General features: G+C 40.6%; 1 protein-coding gene across 6 annotated transcripts in view; it reads right to left on the bottom strand.

The window, feature by feature from the left end:
• The window catches only part of macrod2 (mono-ADP ribosylhydrolase 2), a 360,652-nt gene that overhangs the window by 252,669 nt on the left and 80,120 nt on the right, over positions 1–27,863 (bottom strand). For all 6 annotated transcript variants that reach the window (XM_047334807.1, XM_047334804.1, XM_047334806.1 and 3 more), the window contains exon 4: positions 26–55. In XM_047334807.1, the coding sequence (XP_047190763.1) occupies positions 26–55 (30 nt within the window). The remainder of the gene's footprint in view (positions 1–25; positions 56–27,863) is intronic.

The raw sequence follows: 27,863 nt of genomic DNA, 5'->3' as shown, positions 1-27,863 counted from the left end.
ATGAAAATCAAAGCTGTTCACTCACCTCCCCCTCCTCCCAGAAGACTGGAGTTTGCTGAAAAGAGAAAAAAAAGAAGAAATGAATCAGTAAACTTCAAAGAGTGAGTAAATATGGATAATTCAAAAGAGTCTCTAGCCATTTTAGTTTGGATTATTACACTGCACAAGTTCATTAATACACCTGTTCGAGTATCTCAACCCATACACATAATGTATCCGTCATGTCATTTATATCATTTAACGAATGGAGCTACTGAACAAAGTCCCTAAGATTGAAAGAAGGACACAATGACTCATGAACACATACAGTAAAATTTTGCAGCTCTAAAATGAAATCAGGAGAAGTTTCTGTTATTGTCTTGCTTTGTTTTAATTTGTGATCAAAGCAGCAACTGCGAGGAAGATTATACAGGAAAGAGAGGGGGATCATGTTGGTATTAAGTGCAAAGAAAATCCCGAAATTGGCTTTAATGGTTATGTAATGTAACGGTACAGATTTTCAAATCACTTTCTCTGTTTAATGTGTAATCACGCATTTGAATATCTGTGCCTTGCAATACAAGATTAACCATTTTTAATGGTAGCTTCCAGCAACACCACAGTCATCCAGCAGTAAGAAAGTAACAAGAATGCTGTCCAATAGTTTTTTATCGCATCTCCCGTAGCCAGAAGTGATCATAGTGTGTGGCAGGGGTTTTGTTTTTTTCAGATATTACATTTGCAAGTTGGCAACAAACGTGTGATCCAGTCAGCAGCTAATTTAAATATACCCCTCCTTGCCAGATTTCTTCCTTGGCAACAAGACAAAGGCTATGCTCAATAAAACATGTGGTCCATTAAAAACAATTAACAGTGGCCTGTAGTTTGAGACAGTTGTATCTACCGCTGTGCAACAGGGTAATCCAGATTTCACCATGGCTTTGTGGGGTCTGTGTGTGTCTCTATGGACATTTGTCACAAAACGAGGGACATCAGCTTTGAGGATCTCTTCTGCACAAGGCTTTTGCCCTTTAAGATTGAGGCTTCATTCTCGCATGTGACATAAGCCCCATACACACAGCCTGTACCAAAAAAGTACAAACACAGAAAGGGGGGAAATGTAAGTCAGCAGCAGAAGTAATCACAGACACAGACCAGCATTTGCGTAACAGAGGGAGCCAGCTTGGCAGGACAGATGCTTACACTGTTGAGTTACACGTCATGCCTCTGATTCAGGAACGCCAGCATGCTAGCTCAGCATCACACACTGGGGCGTCAATACCCCGGCTTTGTTTGGTTCAGTGTAAACAATGAAAGCTGGTATTATAGCAATATAGTGGGATCTATAGTGGGATATGTCACTGTTCGTCTGCTGTCAGCTTTAAGATAGTTTATTCCACAAACACTTAATAATCACTGGCAGGACTTAGCACTATATAGCTCATGTCATTTTCCAGGATTAACCAAAGTGTACCAGTTTAAAAAAAGGTAACATCAGAATGCTATTCCAAATAGAGGGCACATCATTAAAAATGAAACTATTTTCATTTTGCACCATCTGTCAGTTAAAGATATCCGTTGCACATAAGAGGAGCAAGATTAGAGGGGATTTAAAGTACAACTGTTAATTTGGGTGTTACAGTCTATGTGTTTGAAGTGTAGTTCATACAGAGGGTATTGGAATAATCGCACTATGCAACGCACCTTTGATGATCTTCAGCTCCAGCAACTGCATTGGCTATCATTAGAGGTGAACACTGCCCCCTCTAAATGTCTATTATATCTCAAAAACGTCATAATGCAAAAGCAACAGATAGTGAACATGTGGATCAGGGAGTGCTCCCCAATCACAACACAGTCCTGTGGCTATTCTAATTTTTTTGCCTGATTACATGAAAGGGGGCACCTTCTGGAGTTCACTCATTTTCCGCACCTTTGTGCAGCACCATTATGGCTTTGCATTGTTCTCATTTGAGCACCATACATACGAGTGGGCACAGAGACAAAGAAAGCTTTCCCACTGCAGAATTTGTTTCATCAAAGGGCTTTTGTTTTGTGTGTGTGTGTGTGTGTGTGTGTGTGTGTGTGTGTATACAGTATGAACATAATATGCACAAAAAAAACAGCAACTCAAACAGGGATACACTGACAATCCACTGTCATGTTTACAATAGCACCTCTCCAGGTTTTTCTCTGATGAAAAAGACACCCATGCTTCCCCGGCTTTTGTTTAGCTCTGGAATCTGTCAGCTATCAACAAAAGGCAAGCACACACAACTAAAGTGTGCATCACTTCCAGAACAGCCTTTTATAAACAAGTTTTTCTGTCTTTAAAAGCATTGGAAAAATGGAAAAACTGAAGCTTTGTTACCAAATATACCTTTGATTTGATGGTAAATGCTTTGAAATGTGCTCTTCAGTATTTTAATTATGATGTAAATGTGTTAAGCTTGTTGTCATTTATCTATTATCAGAACAATGAAAGTTATGTTTTCTGAGCCAGTTCAAAACAAGCTAATAGTATGCTAGTTTTCAGCAAAGTCTATCATCATTGTCAAGTCTCCTGGGGAGTCTATCTATTCCTGAGCTATTAAAACACTGGGGCTTAATTACCTGACATTATGGAAATGTATACCTGAGGGGGGCGCTTCATTTACTCCACACCTAATCAGAGATTGGAGATGTGGTTGCTAATCAGCCTGACAACTCTCTTGTGTGTGTATGTGTGTAAGGTAGGGTGGTGGTGGTGGTGGTGAAGAATGGGGAAGTCTGGAGGTTGAGATATTAGATGCTTTCTAACCACATGCGACTTGGTGTGTTCACGGCGATCGCCCACTGGGAGATGAAGAGCGTTCGTCATTTCTGCAGTGGGTTTGACAAATATGGAAGAAGGGAGGGGTAAAAATGGCTGCTTTATGCCTTTTCATTTCCTCTCTCCCTCCAACCCTCCTTTAACGATAAGAATGTCATGACACCTGTTCTGGCACTTTATCTTTGTGTATGCGTTTGCACACAATATCTGCAACCTACGGTCTCAGTGAACTCAGCCCAGAGCAATACATATCAAGGTGGACTTGAAAACAAAAAATGGTTGGGCACTTACCCTAAAAATCTGTCTTCAGACATAAGACAAATGGGAAACAGCTGCTTGAAGAGCAAACCCACAGAAGCAGCAGTAGTTCACTCCTCGTACTAAAGATTGGGAGCTTATTCGGTATGACTCGCCGTAAAAGTGCTTCAATTATCCTGAGTGATGCATATTTTATAGTGTGTATTAATTATAAACTAGCTCTCCTTGCTGTTTGTGCCTGCCCTGGGCTCGGTTTGGCTATCTTGTGGTGGATCAACACATTTCTGCCTTCAGGGAAACAGTGGGAGCGCCAACAATTTTTATTATCAGAATACCATTATCTGTTTCTTCTACAGTGGCGGGGCGCTTACATGTGGAGCTGTCTCTTTGAATGTGTGTTTAATCTTTTTTCTTTTTTTCTTACTTACTATGGTCTTTCTGAAGTCTGTCGGTGTGTGACCCCGAGAGAATTTCAGGAATCAATTTTGCTTCAAGGACAGACTACACCACATCTCCACCTCAAACACAACTAAATGGATCCTATCACTTGAGACAAACTACTGCGGTGATCTTTGAGCTTTAATATTTCACAGAAGCTAAATATTTCTCGGCGTGGTAAAGATGAGTTTTGAAGGTTTGCTTTGAGCCAGTTAATGAGGAGAAAAAGGAAAGCCAAAGGAGTAGGCCATAACTTGGGAGTTTGTCAGGTGGGCTGCTGAGAGTCATCCCAGTAGTAACCACAACACGGGCCATAAATCTCAGTGGAAGGGCACCCCAGACGGCCTGGAGATGGCAGGTCATTAGGAACTGCTGGTCCACGGCATTAGGCTTGCCCATCAAACACATGCCTGCACTGTAACTGTGGGAACACCCACTTCCTGCCTGCCCTTTGAACCCTCAACACCCCCCCCCACAGCAACCTCATATATCCGTCAGCCAATGACAGTGGGGCCGCTGCGGTGTATTTTCAGAGCAAGAAAATATTGATAACAGAACCCGAGCCAGAGAGTGCGACAGCTACAGTGTATGAATTGTGGCACTGTGTCAAGAAGCACGCACAGACCAGAACACAGTGAAAAGGAACGGTGAAACCAGCCTCTTGTCTCAGGGTGACTATATATTTGCAGAGCCTTCATAAAAGTGGCTTGTGCACTTCAGTGCGTGAGCCCTGTGTGTGCAGAAGGCAGTGAGGCATGGATCTGGGTTGCGTGTTTGGTGTCGTCAGCAGAGCCCTAGATCATGCAGTTAAATGGCAAGTGCTAGTGCATAACCACGAAACCTCAAGGCAGTAAACAGATCCTCCGTCTACCTTCTGGTCCCTGCCACCTCAACTGAACCCTTTACATATGCTCCTCCACGTACACACTCACCGTATCCTTAGTAGCCTCTCGCATGTTTCTCAATGAGCTCAGAGGTTGACAGTATACTCCACTGTGACTCTGGCATAAAAGGTGGATTACAGAAACCAATAAAAAGTGATTTGGTTCAGGTCGCTTGCTCTGTTGCAAATAGATGGCTTGCGGAGTCGAAAAACTTTTCAAATCAAAATTTTAAATCAACTAGGGCTGATACTGCAATATAATGATGCTGGACTGGTCTGCAGATCTTACAGGAATTTTATCATGATTGGCAATAAAATATATCTAAGTCCATTTTACTGTGATGGTTCTATAGCAATATGATGCTTTAGATTTTAGGAAATGTGACTTTAATCAAAAACTGAGCCCAAAATAGCATAAACTAGGCCAACAGAGCTGCTCTTTGTTTGCAAGTAACATCTTTTTTTCCTTCTTTTATTATGCTTAAATTACAACTCACATTCACAGTGTATTTGACAGGCAGAAATTGGCATCTACTACACAATGAGCTGGAAATGGAAGGCCTGAAATAATGAAGAAAACTGTTCAGAGAAACAAAAAGGCGATCAATTGCGCTGGTTGGTCGACACTTAGATGGTCATTAGATGTTCATCTTCATAATGTTCTGATGTCTAACATGTCAGCTCTGAATGTCGATGTTCAAAGAGTCAGTGGAGTGAAAGACTTTGGCAAATTCTTTTTGAGAGGAATAATGTGGTGCTGCTGCACACACGCACAGAGACAGACACTTTTCCACTCCACCAGCCTTTCTAACAAGCAATGCTACCGCCTACACACACACACGCACGCAGGCACGCACGCACTACCACAACTGAACAAAAAAATTTAATATTCAGGCAAGGATTTGATATATAGAGCCCCCGATCTCATGTCTGTGGAGCTCTGTGTTGAACCGAAGCAAATTGAACCTTTAACAATGGGGGCCCTTTTTCGTTTAGTACCCTCTCGAAATTCACACAAATAGAAATAAAAACTTAAACGAGCAAACTAGTTGTGGGGCAACAGTGGTAATTCTTATTTGAGGCACATTAAAAATGCATGCTACACCACACATGCTGCCTTGCCTGATAATACTAGCTGGCATTTTTGTTCTTTATAGTTTCAAGTAGTCCCTGAGGAGCCTGACTGAGCCAGACAAACTTGTGGGAGAGGTGGCACGATCCCAGCAGCACATCCATGAACCAAAAGTGCCTGAAGGCTGGCTCGTGCTACATGTGGAATGAAATGCAGGGGTGTCAAAATGATGCAACTTAGGCTGAACCCTATACAGTTGTTTTCCACACAAGAGTATATAATAAAAATAAATTATTTTAACAAAAACCATCAGAGCTTTATCTTAATATTGATATGTAAAAGCATTTATTGAAACATGATCCACATTGAGATGGCTTAAGTTTCTGTGGTAAGGGGAATGCTAAGCGTTTCTGTTTCTTCTATATAAGTTGCACTATTTAACATCGGAACATAATAAATGCAATATAATTCAGAGCACACTGCAAACCTGACATCCCCTCTTTCACACAAGTCAACAGTAATTTACAAGGCTTGTCTGCTTTCTAAACTTTCACGAGGACCTTGTTGCAACCCTTTTTCTTTTCTTTTCTTTGTTTTACATTTATTGGGTTGTTATGTTAAATTGATTTGGTGCTGGTAACATAAACCAGGTCTCATTACTCCTGTGTATCGATACTCTTGTCAGAAACGACATGTCCATTAAGTTACATGATGGGTTGAACTTTCAGCTGCTCTGTAGTGTTTTCAGTTCACATCTAAAAGATCATCTGGCTGAAAGATGCAGTTGATAGCTGTGAAATTCCTTGGTTACTTTCACCGCTGAATACAATGGTTTGTTTGTTACCATACCAACCTCAGCCGTGTGGATCCGCTGTTTGTTTGTGTGAAGCAGCATCTGACTTGTGGCAGTGTCAGCAGCTTTGTAAAAGACCTGCTTGTGTGTCAAGACACAAGGCTTAATTGATTAAAATCAATGCAATATGAATAAAGTGAATTCTATTTCGGTTTGATTTTACTTTGAAATGCTCATTACAATATCAGGAGACTGTGGGTGACTTCTTTAACCTATTCATATTGTAACAGCACTTGTCATATACTGCTGATGGTTGAAATGATGTTGTTGTTGCAGCTTCCTTCAGAACTAACGCAGTAGTGTTATGATGTCTGAATGTATGAATGTGACAACAGGCTAGTGTCACTGTGATTAATCCCTTTCCTCCACAGGCTTGTCACCTTCATAACAAAGCAACAATACCAGATGCCAAAGCCAGCCCACACGTCTATTGTTATAATTACCTGACCTTCAAATCCACATTAATGAGCCCAGGATGATCCCATTCTCTTTCATCATTTGGCTTCCGAGCCCTCCTTTTATCTAACAAGGTCACCTTTCACAACACTGCTTCTCCCTGAAATACACATCCCCCTCATAAATATACATCTACCTGCATCTGCTCAACCCCCAATCCTAAGGAGGGAGCTTGGAGAAATTACCAGAAAATAAAGCTGTAGGTGGGCTCTGCAAAGTGCAAGTTTGTATTTCTTCTGAAGTTGACACCAAGGGAAAGTCAATGCCACCAAAGTTAGGCACAGAAAACAACTTTCTAACCACTCAAGTGTAACTTCAGAATTCTTTGCAACACTAAAAAAAGACTCACTGCAAGGGCTCTGAAGGCTCGATGAAGAAGGGGCAGCGGAGAGAGCAGGGTTAATTAATTAAGTTGTTTCAATCCGTTCCCATTCATTTAATCACAAACGCTATGTGGTTGTCATAACAAAACATCTGCGGTTTGTGAGAAACCACAAGCACAATCTCAGAAAAACAACACATTCAATTATTCATCTGTTCTATTACATTTCCGCCACAGAGGGAGAATCAGGCTGTAGTTGAATTTAGAGAATTTGGAAATGTAACTATAAACTATAAACTATATTCCATCTTTTTTTTAAAGGTGGGCTGTTGAAAGAACTGCAAGGAAATCCCTGACAACTTAAATCATAATATTAAATAATGTCTACTGTTGATAGCAAAGAGCCACAAATATCCAAATAAATTGGCATATTAAAGTATACAAACTAAACCAGTTAATGACATGTAAAGGTTTATAGCAGGGTATTCTCATATATTTTAACTTGTGTTTTGAGCTCATTGCTCACAGGCTTCGGGCAATAAACACACGAGACATAAAGAGAATATCCATGTAACTGTTGATGACTAAAATCCATGAAGAAATCAGGTCAGACATTGTTCATAAAATGTAGTTGAAATATGAACAATGTTAAATAAGACAGCAAGATATTTCAACTGACATTCACCAACCATGTGCATGTCTGCCAAATCTGAAGAAGCAGAGTCATTTTCTGGTTGAGATGACATAGGTTATTTGCAAACGTCACGGGGCGCACGTCACTGTGGAGCACTGGAGGGATTTGGACCAGCAGCTGCCTATTACGGATTTATCCAGTCTCATTTCTGGATTTATCGGCCTGCGTTAATGTAGCCTCTCCCTGACTGGTGATCAGGCCTGTTGGTACGGTAAAGACCCGCATGGCTCCTCAGGGCCTTCACAGTCCACTACCCCCAGCTAGGTACCACCAGGCAGCCAGACAGTTCACCTCACTGTATCCAAAATAACATGTTTGGGACGGAAGAGCCAGGGCATCATTAAATTGGAGAGCCTCAGTAACTGAAGTGTGATTTTTGAATCAACTCCTTTTTACATATCACTGCTTTCTCTTTGCTGAAAATAGAAAAGTCTGGGAATGACGGCCTTGCCCTTGATAGCCAGGCCAAAGAGGCCATATACACTCAGAGTTAGAAGTCCATATAGCTCAAGTGCAGAACAATGCATTAAGGAAGAGTGCATTGTCTTTTTAACACTAAATGTATTTTAACTTCTCTTACTTCCTTAGCAAAATGCACTTAACTGGTACTTAAGAGAATCCATTCCTACCAGCGTCTCTATTTGATCACAGTGGTGTAAGTGTTGAGGTGTGAAGTGAGTCCTGGCTCCAGAACAACACTTTTATGACACAAGCCCCCTTTTTATACAGGCATACCACCATATTACTGTGAGACATAGGGCTGGATGTAGGGGAGTTTTATATCTTAAAGCAACGTCAATAATACAGCAACATTCCTTGAGCCTAAATACACAGCACTTCTAAGCGAAGACATTTAAGTCAGTCAGCTGAAGTGCAAGATGAAAGCTCTTACAAAGATAGGACAATCCTCCTTTTATGAAAGATGATCTCATGAATAATCATAACTGTATTAACATTAGTGACATTTGTTATTGTTTGATCATAATGGGAGGCATTTACTTTAAGACAGTTGTTTTTTTCTTTGTAATGGTGAAAAACACTTTTCAGCTCAAAGAAATGTCTAACTCAGTCCCTGTTCATACCTGGTATTAACGTGTGTCTGATCACAAGTGGACAGTTAAGTGCCGACGTGAATGCATCCAAGTCACATAAAGGACGCATCCAAGTTATTGAATGCAGGTTCTAAAGGCTATTTTCATTCCTGCCCTGTATCATTAAAGCTTAAAAAATTACAGTTGAATTACACTTAGATACAGAAATGTCATGGTCGCCAACAATAGTAGTGTAACATTGTTTTGAGCATATTTCTTTTGTAACACAAATGGATTGCATGCCATTCGCAATCCCACATCAAACATATCTTTTGCCACAAACAGATTAACACAAAATCCCAATGGATAAAATCAACAAAACAAGACAACCTGTTTCAATTGCTTATTCAAGGAGATTTAAGCGCACGCGCACACACACACACACACACACACACACACACACACACACACACACACACACACACACACACACACACACACACACACACACACACACACACACACACACACACACACACACACACACACACACACACACACACACACACACACACACACACACACACACACACACACACACACACACACACGAAAAATCATTCAATTGGCAGGATGAAGAGCATAAAAGAGTTAAATATTCCATCTTTCAGCATTTTTTTCTCCACTGTGGCTCTTGATGTTCTGCTTTAAGACTAATTTGGTTTATGTCAACTGAATTGCTTCGATCAATCAGTCTTGTCAAGTTTACAGTACTCTTCACTGGTCTGAGAACATCCTGTCATCCTTTGGCTACCTTTCAATGATATTAATGATAAGGAGGGCACGGTTTAATTGAACCTCTATGATTCGTCAGAGGATATTACCCAAAGAATAGTGTTGAGTCTCCTGTCATCCACGTTTGCCTGAGTAACGGCACCCATTGTTTGTAAAAACTAGATGGTCATAGATTTCTCAGGGAGTAATGCATGGATCTTAATGGAAAAAAAATCTGGCATATTTAGGGGACTAATATCTATGAGTGTTAGCAATTTGGTGCAGCTTGACTGAATTTAAGGGGTCTGTTGGGCCTTGGCGGAGGTATGTGCTCTACTGAGTGCCATTCTAGTTACACATGAGTGTCAATGAATAAAGCAAGTATGCCTACCGCAGCCGTTTTACACACATATTGCATTCCACCTCAGCACATAAATCTCATAACTGTTTTTGTATCAGAAGGTGTTCCTCTTACATACACACAGGAGAATGGGACACATAATCAACCACATCAAACTAAATAATTGACAGATGTGTTGCAGGCCGGGAGACTAAAATAGTTATTTTGGGGATACTGGAATAGGAGAATAGACTGGCAATGGTCATATCTCTCTAAATGATATTGCCGTCCTCCTGCTGAACTTCGCAGTGGTGCTTAATTGCAGCGGTTGGCTTGCCTCCAAGCTCTTTATGTCTTCCCTGAACCCCAACACACAACTAATGTAGCCGTCTTAAATGTTGGGTTATGTGCTATAGCCAAGATTTACCCAAGATTTTTTTCTCCCACTGATGCACTGATGAAAAGCATGTACATTAATTATTATGTGAAAAATAATGAACTAGTGTTAGTGGGGGTTTAGGATTTCTTGCTGGATTATAAAAAAAAAAACCTGTGAGAGCCCGTGGCTTTTCCACCTGCAATGTTTAAGTGAGGATGCAAGCACAAACGTGATTCAGTCGTTTTGTTAGGGAGGTCCAGTACAGACTCCATTGTGTCTTTCTCAAATAACCCCCAACTGAACAGTTCAACGTCTGCTGCGAGAGGTGAGCAGCTAAAGAATATGTGTAGTAACGAGAAGAAACCCTGTGGCACTTCCAGCCAAACTGCGGCAGTTTTACATGAGACTGTCACTTTTAATGTTCCTGTGTTAGAGCCTCCACAATAGGAGGTGGGGCAGTGAACAGAGAGCTGCTCAACTTTGACAGCTCCAAAATACCAATCAAACACCACATCAAGCTAATACACAAGTAACATTGTGAGAAGCCTGTCACTTCTGGAGAGCCAATTTATGTGGTTTTTACACATGCTGAAGAAGAATTTTATTTTGAGGCACACAGTGTAACTAACAGTAGAACTGAATGTCAAAGGAGAAGAGAACATGTGGGGAGGCACCCTGCAAAGATTAATTTACCCCTCTTCACTTAGTAATTCCTTATTCTTGCACTTAATGTAATAGATGGAAAAGTGCCACAGTATGGAACATGAAATCAGCATTACTAATCCAATATTAAAGCGCTACTTTAATGGCAATCACTGGGCATTTCCTGAAGACATAGATCCCAGAATAAAACAATATGAATCCACAATCCATCGCCCTCACACCAGGCTAACAAAAATTACTGGCAAATGAGAGTCTAAAAAGCAACAAATTTAAGAAAGGATGAAACGAGAATAATTAAGTATAATGCATGAACTCAAACATGAATTGATAAATGAAAGACGGGAGAGGTCCACAAGATTTGTTTGCATGTTAGATCGGGAGGAAAAAAGTATGAAGACTAAATGGACAGGCAGAGGATTAAGTGCATTGTTTCACATACATTGGTTAATTTGTGGAGGGCCACCACAGTATAAGCGTTGACTTTCACAAATTGATTTTCTATATCTTTTACTATTTCAAAAGGTTAAAATACATAACATATTCACAAAAAAATATGTTGTGGTTAAAAAGACAGCGTGACACTTTAAGACAGCTAGTGTGAAATGATCTAAAAGGCAAGAAACGGATAGGGATAAGATTGTGAGTTTTGGTTGAGCACCTGTGATATAGCAACAATCCTAATATCCAAGATCAATCTTGCTGGTAACTACTGCACTTCCTGATCAGCATTACATTGGAAAAAGAAGCCTACAACAACCAGCTGTCCCTGTGATTACTGCTCTGAAAGTTGTTACAGGGAACATGAAAGCTATTGCACTGGAAGTCTTAATAAGGTGAATGGCTGCACAGTAATGAGCTTTGGAAAATGCATCCCAACGATAATGTCAGAGGGCAAGCAGACCTTCTGTGCAACCACGCAGTCTGCACAAGTCAACAAGACCCTTTCGCAGTCCGGCTCATTGAATAATACCTATAGTCACACGGGCTGTTCCTAGTGAGAGAAGCAGTCAGCAGTAACCTTGCATCCCAAGGACACATCATTTGAAATGCATTGGGTTCTCAGTGCTGTGATATATCCTTTTTCCAGAATTAACCTCACGTGCTCTTTCCTGTCACCAACCAATCAGGGAGAATGAGTAGGGACAGGTCCAAACTAAGTCTTGACACACAATAGCACTTCTCAGTCTGCCTTTTGTATGTTTACCAGCCCGTAGGGCTTGAAAGATCTTACAGGTCAGCCCGCCATGACAAGTACGATCCAATTGTGAAACATTTGTATGAAAAACTCTTTTTTTTGGTAATGTGAAGTACGGAAATGTCTCTGTGACCTCTATTAGAGAAAGAGATCCATCTGTATTCCAAGGTTACCTCAACCATGAGGCAGTCCAGTCAGTGAGCAAAAGGGCTCCTGTCTATGTGTCGCCAAATAGTTAATGTGAGTGCATTGTGGAGAGGATAGAAAACTGAAGCCACAGATGGCTAAAAGCATACATGATTAAAATGCAATTCAGTTAGGAGGGTGAGATGGATGAATGACCTGAACCGAATCGGCAGCTGCACAGGTCGACTAAGTTTGACTAAACTTGTGTACATCAGTGGGTTTCGATTTGTCCCATAGTGTCACAGTTAAAAATCGGGAAAAAGTTAAACAGATGAGTAAACCACAGAGGCAATTACTGTATAGATTTCACATTGTATGTGAAGAATTTGGGTACAAACAGAAACCAACAAAAATCAGGGAAAGCCACTTCAAATTCTTTCAGTCTCTTTAATTAAATGCCAAGACGGAGGCACAACATTACAGCATATGAACCATCCCACCGCTAAACTCAGATTTGGCATCTTTGAGCTCTCTCCCTGAACATGTTTAGAGAACGTGATACTGTCTGGATTAAGGCACCACTTCAAAGAAGGGAGACTTTGTGAACGTTCATGGAAGTTCTAATTACCGAGGAGCCACTAGTAAAGGACCAGTACTCGCTCTTGCAGCATTCATCATTTATGAAGCCGGATTATAGTTTCCACCCTCCGAAGTGTTTTAATTGGCTTATCTCTTCTTTTATTGCTACACAGAAGCACAAAAGAAACATGGCTTCACACTCTTTCAGAGAAATATCGTCTGACAAACTCATAAGTCTGTGTCACACATGCATCGTCACATACCTTACTAATCAGCAAGACAGTCGACAGTGAGATATGCTGAAATTATATGACAGACTGAAAAAATCCAGATAGCAATAAATCTTATTTAAACTCAGACCAGTGTGACATAAAGCGGTGGTGCAGTAAGATAACTTGAACAGCTTTCAAATACATTTTTCTTACTGTATAATTCCCACCAAAAGCTTATATCACACTGTGATTTTTTGTGTTTTGGCAAAACCTACTGTATTCCTGGATTGCTCCAGTAAAGTTCTGATAATGGTGTCTAGAGCATCAGTCAGCTTGATCTGATGAAATAAACCCTTCATTGGTGCAGCAAAGAAGTATTATTTTTTGCCATTGCAGGAGCTGCCTGTTCAATCTTACTTATGAGTAATACAAGGGAAACGGATGCCTCTTTCCCAGTGCTGCAGTGTGCAAAAGAGGATGTTGTTTAATCTTCACTTCAATCTTTAATGAGATCTGATGCAGGATGAAGCAGGATCCTGTGGTAGCTGCAAGAACACAATGCAGGCCCACCAGAGTGCACATGGTAATGCAAGAGATGCTGTGTGATCAAGTGATATGCACAAACCATTAGGATGGCAACTATTTATTTTTTTCCCGTGGTAAGCTGCGTCAGTCCCTGAGAGAGAGAGAGAGAGAGAGAGAGAGAGAGAGAGAGAGAGAGAGAGAGAGAGAGAGAGAGAGAGAGAGAGAGCGCTGAATTAGGTCCAGAAAACAGGGGTGGTGGAAACTCAAGAACGATGCCAGTAGTGCAGGATTAACCTCTCCAAGCACCATGTGCTTAAATGAAATGGATCGGCCCAGATTCATTGTCCTCTGGTCAGTGTTCCCTGTTGTGTTAGCATGTCTGCTTAGTGTGGCAAGCATGTACTGTATGTGCATTTGTCTCTTGTGCCATGTGGAAGAGGACTGGGAAACAAACACTCTTGACTGATGGGATTAGATTTCCTGACATGTTATTCCGGGGGGTTTTGCCTAGCAGTGTGTACAAACATTTACAAAAACACCTCAGTGGATATACTGTATGTTCTACTTGCAGTCTAACCCCTTTCCCCGAAGCCTTTCAAGTATAAAAAAATGTACTCTTCAAACTCTTTGGGCTGCTCAGTGGGCACTGATACCCTGTCAATACCCCTCTTTGCCTTTCCTCTCCCTCGTTGCTCAAAGAAAGAGAGCATTCATTCTTCAATTTGGCCTAATCAAGTTTGAATCGAGTTAACAGCCCTGTGTCGTTCTTTTCTGGCACTCTGGTTGCAGATATGTAATCTCCAGTGGTGTCTCTTGGGCATTTTTAACTCATACATAAATACAGGGATTGTCTCCTGCAAATATATAGTGTGTCACAGCTGGCCAGACATCAGGTATTGGTTACAGCCACCCAGTCTAGACAGGCGGCATACTAGCTTTGAGAAAAATGATATCTATTCATGTATTTTTTCATTCAGGATGACTTGTTTTTAAAAGAAACATAAAGGAAATACATAACTGATTCCAATAATATATTTTAAGAACAAACACACGTATTCTCTACTTGCCAAAATACACATACATAAGGAGCCAATAGATTTATAAACCTTCTCATAGAGTTGTCTCTTGCAAGCCAATCGTTCAGCTGGTCTGTGAGGGCCAATGCTCCATATGGGAGGCTGATTAAGCAGGAGGCTACGTTCAAGATAGCAGCCCAAAGAACAAGAAAAAAGGGAGGGGTCCCACTGTGGGAGCCCATTGGCCCGCAGTGTCTTCTGCTCGACTAATGTAATCTATGATCTCTCCCATCCCAATTAAAAGACAAAATGGCCTCAGAACAGCTGTAAAGGGAGGCCTCACAGGAGTGCACTAACCGCTGTTAATGTCAGAAGTCTCGTTTAAAGAGCAGCATCTGTTTACGCTCCACGCAGGCCTGATGCCTCCGAGCCCACTAAAAGCAGATAAAACTCTGTCCATCTGGAGCGATGCAGCAAAACTCGGTCACTCATATTGTATTGTTCAATCAGGACAACACACCTTCAACTATAAATGCTTAGTAAACTTGGTTTGAGGTCAACAACACTTTTTATCAGGTTATATTATTTGATTTCATCATTAAAATGTCTTCAGTGACATGTATGTGATATATCAAGTATCAAATTAATATACAAGATGCTCAACTCTAAAACCAAACAGCCACACTTCTCAAAACAAAATCGAAGCGATAATACACAGCTCTGGACCAAATCACAGTGATGGTCTATTGAATTAAATGATTACAGTATTTTGAAAGAATAATACACAATGATGTTTTTAAAAACTTGATATCATATGGGGGGCAAACTTTACAACAAACTAATAACCAATGCATGACCCAAAATCCCCAGTTAATTGTGTGTGTGATTCACAAAGCTATTAAAATTTACCCAGCTGTGATTTGATTTAACTTGTTTAACTTCTCAGGCTCAGTAGCCTGCAGCTCCTATCGGATCTCTCTGCAGTCGGTCCGACAGAAACACACCACCGTTTATTCTGATTCAAGGAACAGGAAACAGCAGTGCATGCAGCCAGGAAATGGGCTGCCAAGTGAGAGAACAGGAGGTCCAGTAAAAAAGTGAAACAACATTAGTTTAGGAAGACAGTGGAAAGGATATTCACTTCAGCGAATCTGATCACTTAATTCCATTGTTCAGTGGCTTTCAACAGGAAGTATGCCGATGAATGTTCGTCACTCCTGTCAAAAGGAGCTGTAAATACAAATGATGTCGTGCCTGAATGAGGTCACTGCATAATGAAGAATCTTGCAATTTTGTGTTTGTTTGTTGAACCATTTTTTGATGTGAACATATTAGAGTACTGCAATTAAAGAAAATCTCTGGGTGACTTTGGGACTTCTATGCATGAGGGCAAGAAAAAGGTTTTTATGAGGCACTTCTTATCTGATTTTTGGGCTCGATAGATTTGCTGCTCAATACTGATAACAAATGATTACTTTTCCAGGTGCAAAGACTATTGGCTTTTTAAAACTCACTTTCCAGGCCCTTTCTCTGTTTTGGTAAAATTATTCCCAACAAAATATATTTTAAGACATACCTAATTATCCATGTAATTCCCCAAAACTCCTTCTAATAAAAATGTCCAACCACAGTACTCCTGAATGGAGCGTGATGCATTGATTTGCATCTGGCATCCTAACACTCACACAATCTAAATATAACAGAGAACACAATGGGCCTCATGCAAGAACCGTTCGTACGAACAGATTTGTTCTCAAATCATGCGTATGATTGATTTAGGAGATCTTCTCGCATTCACCATTTTTTTTGTATTTTGGGATTTCTTTCAAATACGCACAGAGTGGTCATCACTGTTGGAGAAGATTGGCATGTTTAGAATGCTAGAGGAGTTTACGTATCAAACAGGACTTAACAATTTCTCTTGAAGGAGGATATTAGATTAAAGAAGATCTCTCAGCTTTCATCAGGTGATTTAGGGCGCCCATAAGTTCTCTGAGATGCAGTCTGTGTACTTCTGGTTTTGTAGCTTTCCATAAGCACTCAGTCCTTCAACATTTTCACACAAAACTCTGGACAGTTTTTTTTTCATCCGTGGGGATGGTATTATGGAGGGGATCTTTTTTACGTACAAGAGCAGCAACTTTTTCCAGCAGCTGGGAGCAGTGAGTGTTAAATAACTGGACTAGAGTGTCCAAGTTTCCATCCTTGAAAACAATGTTGCTGTCAAACACTGGAGACATTGACAGCCACAGCCTCATTTATGAAATGAGAGCGTATCATATGGCAAGGCGGCTGAGACTTCAAAGTAAAACAAATGTCAAATAAAACACATTTGTGGTCACCGAAACATAAATCCTGAGAGACAAGAAGTTCAATATCTATACCATGTGTAAAAATCAGGTCCAGAGCGTGACCTCCTATGCGTGTGGAGCCAGCTGTTTAAAACACTCAGTGAGATTAAGAAATTCGGAGGCAATAGTGTCGTCAATGTAAAGATTAAAATAAAATACATGGGATTTACCCGACTAACTCTGGATTTTTGTCATTCAAAAGAACAGTAGGGCTCGGTGCTTACCATCTGGCATGTAAATGTATTTCTAAAACTAATGCAAGACCACAACAAGTATGAAAATGGATAGAAATGTGTTGCAGCTAAATGGGATGTTATGTTGCTCTGCTGTCATTTGTTTATTGTTGAGAGATGATCACTCTCAGATATCGAAACCAAAAACAACAGAAGACACGTCATTTTGTTTGATGTGTTATGATGTCTTGAATTCAACTTTGGAATTTAAATAAATCAGAGAGATGCCTTCTGCTTTAGAAAAATAAGAATGCCTTGCCTAAATAATGACTACACAAGACATCAGCTTCCATGTTTACCCTACTCTGTGGAACATCATCTCCAGCAAGCTGTCATCTTTCAAGTCCTGCTCGAGTATTTTTGGCAGAACAAGCTCAATTATTTCCTCTGAGATTAATTGCCTCGTAAAATCCTGACAGAATTTTGACAAAATAGGGCAGCATTGGAGGTATTTTCCCCTCTCCTTCCTGTTGCCCTTGTTTGACTGCATAGGGTTTAACTTTTGAAATACACACTTGCTCAAGGTCTGTTTGGAGATGGAACAGGGTTTTGGCTTGAAAGTGTCAGGGTAAAATCCAGCACATAAATTGTTTTCAATCACAAGCACAGAAGTAAGATGGACAAGAGAGGTGTTTGCTTAAGCTCTACTCGTGAAGAAAAACCTGACTACAGAACATGTTACTGGCCCTCTGTGGAAATCTGTTCTATAAATTCTGCTAGTTCGGCTTTACAGAATCATCAATGCAAAGCAGGCAAAAAATTTAGTGCAGTGTGGCTGTTCATTTTATGCCACGTCTTTATTAGAAAAGGCAGGAACGGTGGTTACTCTAACAATAAGAAACTTCTTCAAAGTTTTGAAAAAACAGTCCAGGGTGACTTTCTGTCTCAAATGTATTGTTCCAGCAATAGTGTTGTTAGTGGTATGGTCATGTGCAGATATAAATGGAAGTGATACCATGATTGTGAAGACTACACTTTGCCTTATATTTTCATTGTTCATTTATAACAATACATATTTTTTCACAAGTGAGATTACCAGTGTAACTACAGTTTCTCAAAGAGTCAATGAGTACAGGCTGTTTGTAGCCATAATGTTGCTAGGCTATCAACTGTTTGAGTCTATAGTCTTTCAGAGTTAATCAGCCTTAAAGGTTTTTGGTAAACCTGCTGGGGTTTCTGAATGCTGCTGTAACATGCTCTGCTGTCACAGAAGAAATAAATTCATGACGAGTGAAAGCATGCTCTTGGTGTCTCCCGAAATCTTTACTGCAGAACTGAAACTGAGAAAATGTCAAATGTATCAAACAGGCGTGAATCAAGTCCGTCAGCTGATGAGCTCAAAATGAATGTAGTGTGAAAAATGTTCACTGCAGGAGAAAATAATTGGGCAAGAGTAACGCGAGTGAGAGGAATCAATTCGCTACAGTAATTCAGTCTGTTGGCCACTGGGACAGTGAGCTGTCTACAGATGTCCCAACCAAACAAAAAGTTTGTGTAGCACTAGGACTTCAGGACGCAGCCCTCACTTTGTTTGTGTGCATGTATGTTTGAATATGCATATAATGTGAAAACAACAACATATTGTGTCTTTATACATGTTGCAATGACATGAAAATTCCCACCACCACCCCCCGCCCAAGGTATAAGAGATGACAATTATCCCTTTAGATCCCTCTATTTCATCAAAATAAATGAGATCGAAAGATCTCACTCTGGTGACAATACAGTAGCTACATCTCAAACACACTTCTGAATTATGCCAGTGACTTTTCAACTGTATTATCATGAATGACTGAATAACTTCTACCATGTTATGTTGACCATTTGCGTGGCAGCAGCTTTGCAGTCACGCTGCTCCACGTCCTTGTTTCCCTAATGATTACATTACATAAATAATGCCTGAGGCCAGAGTCTGAATTAGTACAACAGGACATTTGTTCTTTCTCCAATATGAGCAAGCTATTTACAGCTCAGCTCACTGTGAATACATGACCTTTGCTGTTTAAGTTCTTAACAGATGCCAAAATGTGAGCAAAGTATAGTGACACTCTTCTTGTGCTCCTAACCACAGTATTGGATTGGGAGCTCTAAGCATCCATAAAAACTCATTGACTGCAAGTAACTGTGTGAAACCATAGACTTCCTGAACAAACCAGAAGAAAGACTAACAAATCTGAACCATCTCCAAACTAATAGTCCCATTTTTAAATGAATGGACACTTTGTTACCCATGTCTTGTGACCCCTCTCAGCCAAACTCTTTAGAGTATCACTTTGCCAAGTGCCAAAATCTGATAACGCAATTCAAGAGAAGCAGCTCCAAACTTAAGAGCTATTGTGTGTTCTGCACCGCACTTTTCATGTCCACTCTCATTTGCATAGGAACATGCTCCGACCCTAATATACCTGCTCTTCTTTTTTTATTCCAAAAACACTTTGGTGGGGGAAGAAATGTGACCATGCAGGTTTTGAGTGGCTTAATCCCACACTTAACAGGGAAGTGTAGAAGGACACCATGCCTGGCTGCAGCCCTAATTATCCTGAAAGAACATCTGTGTTACTCATGAATTCAATTTCATTTTAGCATTAATGCATTCTAAGAGCCTTTTGGCTATTGAGGAAATTCAAGCCACACAATATGTGCGATAGTGTTTGTTTTTCTATCCAAACATTGCATTTTAATTTTCTATCGGTTTGAATGTTATGTTAACCACTATCATGCAACCTGATACAACCTGTCATTTTTATCAAAAACAATTAAAACAAATACCCTGCAAAAATGGAGAATCATATGATAACGGCCCTTTTCCATATAAGGTACACATGATCTAATTTTTCTGACATGATTTCCTTCTGCATTTTATTTTAAGAAAAAAAAATAGTTTACAGTTGCCTTCTTGGATCCCGTCTTGTGAATTAATTCCGAAAAGACCTGACTTTGTATTTTAACAGAACGCAAGTTAAACAATCAATAGGTTGGTAGGTTTTCAATCCTTCTTAATAATGCTGCTACTACAGTAGGGATGTGGTTAGTTTTGGGGAACACATGCATAGGCAGTCTCATCACCATTTTATGGGTCTTTGCTCAAGAGGATTAAAAACTCCTTAAGATGGTGGTATTAGAGTTTTACAGTCCAACAGCCAAAGACTTAATGCTATTGGAAACAGTGACTGTTCCTCAAAAGAGCAACAGGGACAACATAGGGGGCTAAAGACAGGAAGGGCTGAGCCTCAGCTAATGATGCTATGCAAGCGCAAGTGCACACGGGCTGACTGAATGACAGCTAGACTGGCAAAAGGGGGATTAGACCCTTGGCTAGGGGAAATTCAACTTTGTGGGCCTGGATAAAAGGAGTTAGAATAGTCACCCATGCCTGCTCCAACCCCAGCTTTGTCCTCAGAGACAATAGGCTTAGCTGCTCTGATCCACAGCTCTCTGATTATGATCATAACCCATTGCTAATGCATTACCATTGCACTTAAGACAGCAATTTACTGATTGCCATCAATTTCAGATGCTGAAACAGCATCTTGGGTTGACCGTTTTGCAGAGGTTTGTTATGATGTGATTGGTGTGGGTGAAATGTGCCGATTGCTACTGATCCACACAGATGAAAAACGCATACAGTGAGATGAAGTGAGGAGGGAAATAAATGAAGGTGGCTAAGGCCATTTCGTGTGGGGAATGAAGAGCAATTGCACTGCATTCCAACGGCTGCGGCTGCTGCCTCAAATGAAACGCTTGGCTTAAATGCACTTTCTGGCATGGAACTTCATGCAAATCTCTGAGCTGCCCTCTGACCTGCAGACAATTGTGGGGCAGTGCTTAGAGTGAGCTCCCAGAGATTCTCCTCTGGATTCCAATTAGGGGGGCTTTAAATTGCTATACACAACAGGCTAAATACAGGCCAGAGCATCTTAAGCTGCTCTGCATGTGCTGTATACCCTGCTGGTTCCATGGCAAATACAGTGAGGCAGGTGAGTAATATTTCAAAATGAGCCTCCTGAATGTGGTGTTATTTCAAAACGTGTCACTGTTACCACAAGCAAAGAAAGCACAGATAAAAGGAAAAGTAATGGTCAATGATGACAGGTAGAGCAGTTTATTAGGCATCTGTTTGTTAGAGTACATACACCACAGAACATTATGCTTCAGGGATGAAAGCCAGCATGCCAATAAGTATACTGTTGTTGTTTTTTTCCTTTTTCGTTTTTTTTTTTTTTAAGAGAAAGTGTTATCTTAACTGACCACTGTTCTGTAAGAGGTGAAAACTTGGCAGGTGCTCTGCATTCTAATAAAAAAAAGGATGCAGCAGTTATGATAAAACGCAGTCTGTTCCACACATAATTCTGAGGCAGCGTGCCAAACATACTGTAAGGTGTATGCACAACCAGTAAAGCTGTGTCTCTACAAGATAAAGGACTGCATTTACTCACAAATTAAGGTCGTTGCTTCTGGAGGAATAATGTGTGAATTGTGGGTACAGAATAAAAAGCCTTGCAGTTGCTACATGAGAACAAGACCCGTACAGATTTGAGATTATTCATCAGCTGGATAGTATAAACAGCAAGTTGCCTATGAAGGCCAGTTCATGGTTTCTTCTTGCCCTCAGAAGAACACAGACTACGGATGTGGACATTGATGCAATTCTATTAAAACAGTAAGGCCACCAGGCGCTTGAGTAGGCAGGAAAGTAAATACGATGGCAACCTCCCGATAGCGGGAAGAAGAACTTCTTTGTTTGTTGTATTTGCTTAACATCACGATAAAGTAAGAAATAAAAAAAGAAAGACAGTCTGACCACTTAACAAGAAAAGGACCAACGACAGGAAATAAACAGAACATACAGTCTTACAACTAGGGCTGCAACTAACGATTATTTTCATAATCGCTTAATCTGACGAAAATTTCGCTTGTGTTTTTGTTTTGTCCACACCAAAATACATTTAGTTTACCGTCATAGAGGAACAATGAAACCAGAAAATATTCACATTTAAGAAGCTGAAATCATAGAATTTTGACTTTTTTTATAAAAACTACTTGAACTGATAAACCGATTATCAGAAAACCTGTCGTTAGTAGTGGGTTTACTTACAACAACTGCATGCTACAGACTTTAAGGCAAGTGGGATCGGTACTGATGAAGTAGATAAGTAGGGGAGTCGCTTATTTCAATTCACTATATACCATCTTGTGAAGTAGTCACTTACATAAATAGAACACTTCATCTGAAAGGTCACAGGTGCTTATCAGCCTGTGAGGGCTGCTTGCTCTGGATCTGAGAAAATCCTCTGAGAGGCACTGCAAATGAGACGAACCATATAAAAGATGGGCAGTGACAGCACGGATACATACAGCAAGTAATGCATAAAGATTTCACTTAAAGCTTGGCAAAGCACTTATCACCCGTCACTTTGACCGAGCATCTGCTTGCCAATCCATTTGAGTGCTCAGGTAGGTTGTCTTTTTTCCCAATCTCATCAGAGATGCATTGAAATTCAATCGCTTGCATGGAATCAATGGGTTTGAGGGGGAATTACCTGAGCAGATTAGAGCTGCAGGCAGCTGGAGGGAGCTAGCATCTGATTATTCCAGTTTTTCCTGCTCTGTTTGTTTTCTCCACACTTTAGCTAAATTAGTAATTACAGGCACACAGACAATCTCACCGTGGCCACCGTGAAGCCAAAGACACACCTGCAGAAGTGTCACAAACAAACAACTAGTTTAGTGGTGCACAAACTCTGACAAACTAATGAGAAAAAACGTCTCATCTCCAATTTCCAAGTGAAACATGGTGGAATTAAAGCAGACAGCCAACACAATCAGAAGTGTAAAATGGAACAACTGTTGAACACTAAATGGTTTATCAGCAGACTCAGGCTGCTTATCTCAGAACACCTCTTGGAAAACCAGGTTCTTATGGCAAAAACCATTATATTATTAACCGATTAAGTACAACAGACAGAGTAAGCTTGGGGTTCAATATAATCTTATCAAATCAGAATACAATATTGAATCTGCTTATCAAATCAGAATAGCTTCAAATCCATTATTGAATTTATCTAACTTTGTCTTTCCACACTGTTAAAAAAACAAAGTTATGGTTAACAGTATCAAGGTTTAAAACTGAGATGTGTGATGAGCTTTTTAGACAGAAGGAAGAAAAACTAAAATGGGGCAGCCTAATTATTAATTGACCCTGAGTGATATATTAGTGTATGTATTATATAATCACACCATGTTGATCATCATATATCTGAATACACTGAATAGCAAATAACAGTACCTGGATCATTTGTTAACCTGTAGTATGAATTAACTTTTTGCACAAACAAAAACAATGTGGCATATTTTTGATTCAAGCTTTGTTTATGTAACTACCATATAGGATGGCTCTATGTTACTTAATTTGTTTTATTCAATTGATTTCTATTTATCTTTATCCCTTTTAAAATTGCCATTAGTTTTATCTTTTGATCACCAGTACTATTGTCCAACATAGAACTGACCATGGAAACCAAACCTGACTAATTGTAACCCCGGAAGCCCTATTCATACAAGGCATCCGCAACATTGCTGGAAGTTAGGACTACAGCAGTGTTCACATGATATCTGGCATCTGGCATAATGCCTTGTTCTGATTTTGTGCTGGATGTACTGGTGGAGAACAGCAGTGAGTTGGAAAACAATGAAACCAAGGAAGAGTGTCCCCATTTCTCTAACTACAAAAGTGATGGATTTTATAATTTAGTTCGCAGTTGAATTGTTTATCTACATGAACAGTCAATGTCATCACTGCAGGAGCCTCACACCTCCTCGCACTCTAAGCAACCATTTTCTCATCAAAACCTTCTCTCACCAATTTCATCATTTACTGGTTATGACATTTATAATTTTGCTGCCTACTTTACAAAGTCCAACAGTGCACACGCATAGTTTATAGCTCTGGGTGGATTTCTGTATTTCTTCACATCCTGTATAGGCAGTCAGCATAAATATTATCACATTTAGGAGGACTTGGGTAATGATAAATGTTGGTGGTGGGGGGGGGGGGGGGGGGGGGGTCTATGAACCACCTAAATCAAAAAAAAAATCAAAAAATGGGTTAACTTTAAACAAGAATAATTTCTCAACAGCTCAAATTTGGCTCATTTGAATATACAATTTTTTCATGGTTTATAAAGCTGATTTTATTCCCAAATGATATATATATATATTATATTTTGTATATTTAACCTTGTGCTGTCGCCTCTCTGTCAATATGACTGCATTCAAATGATGCTTGAACTGTGGTCAAGTGGTAACTCCTGGAAAGAGAGACATCTAGCATGACTTCCTTTGCTTCCTGTGTCTGCTTTGTCCCAAGGGGGACAATCAGTGGTAAAAGGTGGAGGAAAAAAAACTGGCTGCATGAAATTAATAAAATAACTTCTCTGACTCAATAAGCTTATGTAGCTGTTACTGAATTTGACCTGGTGATCAACTGCAATCTTATTTTTTTCCTTTTGTTGAAGTTAACTGACATCATGAGCAGAGCACCTAGCAGACCTTATGTGGCATAAAAAGATGCTTGACACTTGTCTCCTCACAGTCAAGTCTCACAATGGCAAGAACAGATGTGAACGGTGGCTCAGGTAAACTGACTGCTGGGTATGTGAGAGGATTCAAATGCCTGTCAGACTGTGAGAAAAAGCACACACTGACTCTCTGTGGAGTATTCTGTGGGGGTTCAACAGCCTTAGCTCCAATTATAACCCAGCAGATGACTGCACAGCATAGAGAGCACTGTTACACTACAGTTGGGGGGAAAATGAATACCCTTCTATTACTTCTGCCGCATTCAGCTTCAGATCTGACAATTGATGTGACTGATCCCCACCAACCGGTTGACAGATCTGGTGACAGAAAATAACTGTTTCTCTCTGCACTTGCAGGAGCAAGAATCTCCTGCTGGCATAGCAAACAACAGTGAGAGCAGTCTGGCAATGAAACTGAAACTCACTTCGGCCTTTAATTGTTAACTCGATACAGTCTGAGGTTACATTGGGGTTTTAACACGAAAAGTAAGATAAGCAGGAAACACGCAGACGAATTCACAGAGCATCAATCAAAAATAAATCACGAGATCAGCAATGGGCTACTGAGTCCATACAGCTAACTCGGAAGTGAGTGTGCTCCTGCGGGTAAACAGAGAGGAGGAAAGGGAAGCATTCGCCAGGGAATACTAGATAATTCCCAATTGAGCCCATCGGCTCCCACCCACACGCACAGACACACACAAACACAGAAGAGACAAAAGGGGGAATATTTATTAAGAGGATACTGAACTCTAATTAAGCAAGGTGGGAGGAATACACGCAGGTGTGGATTGCACCTGGTTTCTAGAACCCTCGCCTCTCCACATCCCAGCCACAATGGGATGATAACACTCTCCCTCTCTGTGGCTCTGACGTCACTGCTGCCACACACCCCCACTGTTACCAAAACAGCACCCTGCCTTCTCTGCTCCTCCCACTACACCTCTGAGGCACCACTGAGGGTGTGAAATTTTGCGGACTGGAAGCCATCCACACAGGACAACAGACGGCAATCCACACCAGGAGAAGACACTCTTCCTGCTCGACTGGCTGATGAATTCCTGCTGCTTGGCTCCGACTCTTCAACTCAGACAGGAGAAATGTACAAGTGGAGCAACAGGGCCAAATGTAAAAACACAGCTGGTTTTTTTTTTTTCTCCTCTGAGTCCTCTGATATTTCACTTCAGTACACTAAAGGATCGAATTAACCAGGAAAAATATATAGTGACTTCCTTCTGGCTGCTGGGGACAGATATCATTCCACATTATGAACAGCTGTTAATGCACTCAAACCTTGAAGTCCAATGTCATTTCTACAAGAAGTGTCCTGGAAACACACAATGCAGCTGCTATAGCTAAGACTCCATTTTGGGGCATCACCTGTTGCTTTAGAGTCAAACTGAGGCCCACGTTTGTGAGTGTGCGTCTCTGTGTGTGCTTCTTTGTGAATTAGTGCGAGCATGTGTTTTATCAGTTGCTGGCACTTGTTTGAACGGAGCTGTGATGAAAGCTTCGACAAACGCAAGGGAATGTCAACTGAGGACTAAAGTCAACAGACAGAGCCTCGCCTCTGCCAGGGACCCTTGTGAGAGAGGCCACGCCCTCCGACATCGCACTGGACCGTCTCCTAACCTCTCTTCCTCGCCACCAACCTACCCCGACAAGATGGAAGAACACTCGACATAGATACAACTACGTTCTCTGATAGAGTATAAAGGCATGTGAAAAGAATATGAATTATAAGATGGGGAGGGGGAGGGAGACAGAGTGAGGAGACAAAATACAAGCTTATAAAGAAGCACCACCAGGCTTCTTTTTTTTTCTCCCCATTTTCATTTTCCAAGGATAGGCTCAGCTCACAGGATTATAGCAGGCCGGGGGTAGACACTGTCCAAACACACCACTGAACAAGTGCAGTAGAATATATCCACTTCCATACTCTGCTGGTAAACAAGACAAGAAAAAAACCCACACAATTAGAAGTCTTCCTTCCGTTTTAAGTGGAATAACTGATGCAGACAATATATTAAAGGAAAGCTGCAGGTACTCACTTTGAATATTGTTGAGATTACAGCCTCATATTTTTGGTCTGGTAATGTACTGTGAAGGCAGCAGAAGGGCAAACGGTAAAGCAGGCTGAGCAAACATCTAGCCCTATTCAATTCAGAGCTGGAGCTTCACTTTTTTTTTTCTTTGTCCGTTTTTGTGTGGGAAGCCAGTAGAGCGCGCCTGAATCCCTATTGACTCAATGTGCTGAGACGTTTTCCCTTTTACCAATGCTAAAGAAGGCATGAGCACTAATCCTTAGGGGTTAAATGGAGCCTCCTCTGGGGTTTCCCTATCCTGAGAGAGCTGGGGGCGGCTGCTGCTGCAGCATACACTGAACTTTAATCTATTTGGCCAAATTTTGACTTTTGTAAACTATGCTAAAAAGAACTCAATCTCAAAACGCAGTAATGCGACATTGAAACTGTGTTAAAAACGATTATTGTAAGTTTTACGTTCAAGGCTTCCCATGGCAGATTCACAAGGGATAGGCATGAATAAGAGAAATGCTGATGAGGATGAAGATGATAAAGATAATTCAATCTTAAAAATCACAATTGGGGAAATTGGGTCACTGGAGCAGCAGAGAGAAAGTTATAGCACAGAGAATCAAATTCACAATAAGAAGACTCTAATAAGAGCACTGCAGCAGGCAACTATAATAAAGCCACAAATGTGTTGCAGGGTAGAAGATGTAAAACAGAGAAAGAATATAGCAAATAGCTGTTCTCAGCTGTTCATACAATTAGACAGGGTATAGGAACAAATAAAGTACAGTGTGCGGCTGTGATAAATGCATTATCAGGTCACATGAACACAAAGTGGATGTGGAAATGTGGATTGTAAACTGCTTAAATGGATATAGAAGAATAGCTTTTGCAAATGATACAGTCACAGTGATGGATGCCTCCAAACAGGAAATGCTGGCATTTTCCACATTAACAGTGACCTTTGCAAAGAGAGGAATGCATTTTTGAGAGCCTAAAACACCGTGATGGAAACTTGATGCAAGCAGATACAATTCAATCTACAGAAAGACTGTTCGCCAA

The sequence above is a fragment of the Scophthalmus maximus genome, chromosome 10 (genome assembly GCF_022379125.1).
Source record: "Scophthalmus maximus strain ysfricsl-2021 chromosome 10, ASM2237912v1, whole genome shotgun sequence".
NCBI classification, from domain to species: domain Eukaryota; kingdom Metazoa; phylum Chordata; class Actinopteri; order Pleuronectiformes; family Scophthalmidae; genus Scophthalmus; species Scophthalmus maximus.
Note: the sequence above shows the minus strand (reverse complement) of the source record. Positions and strands in the feature narration are given on the sequence as shown.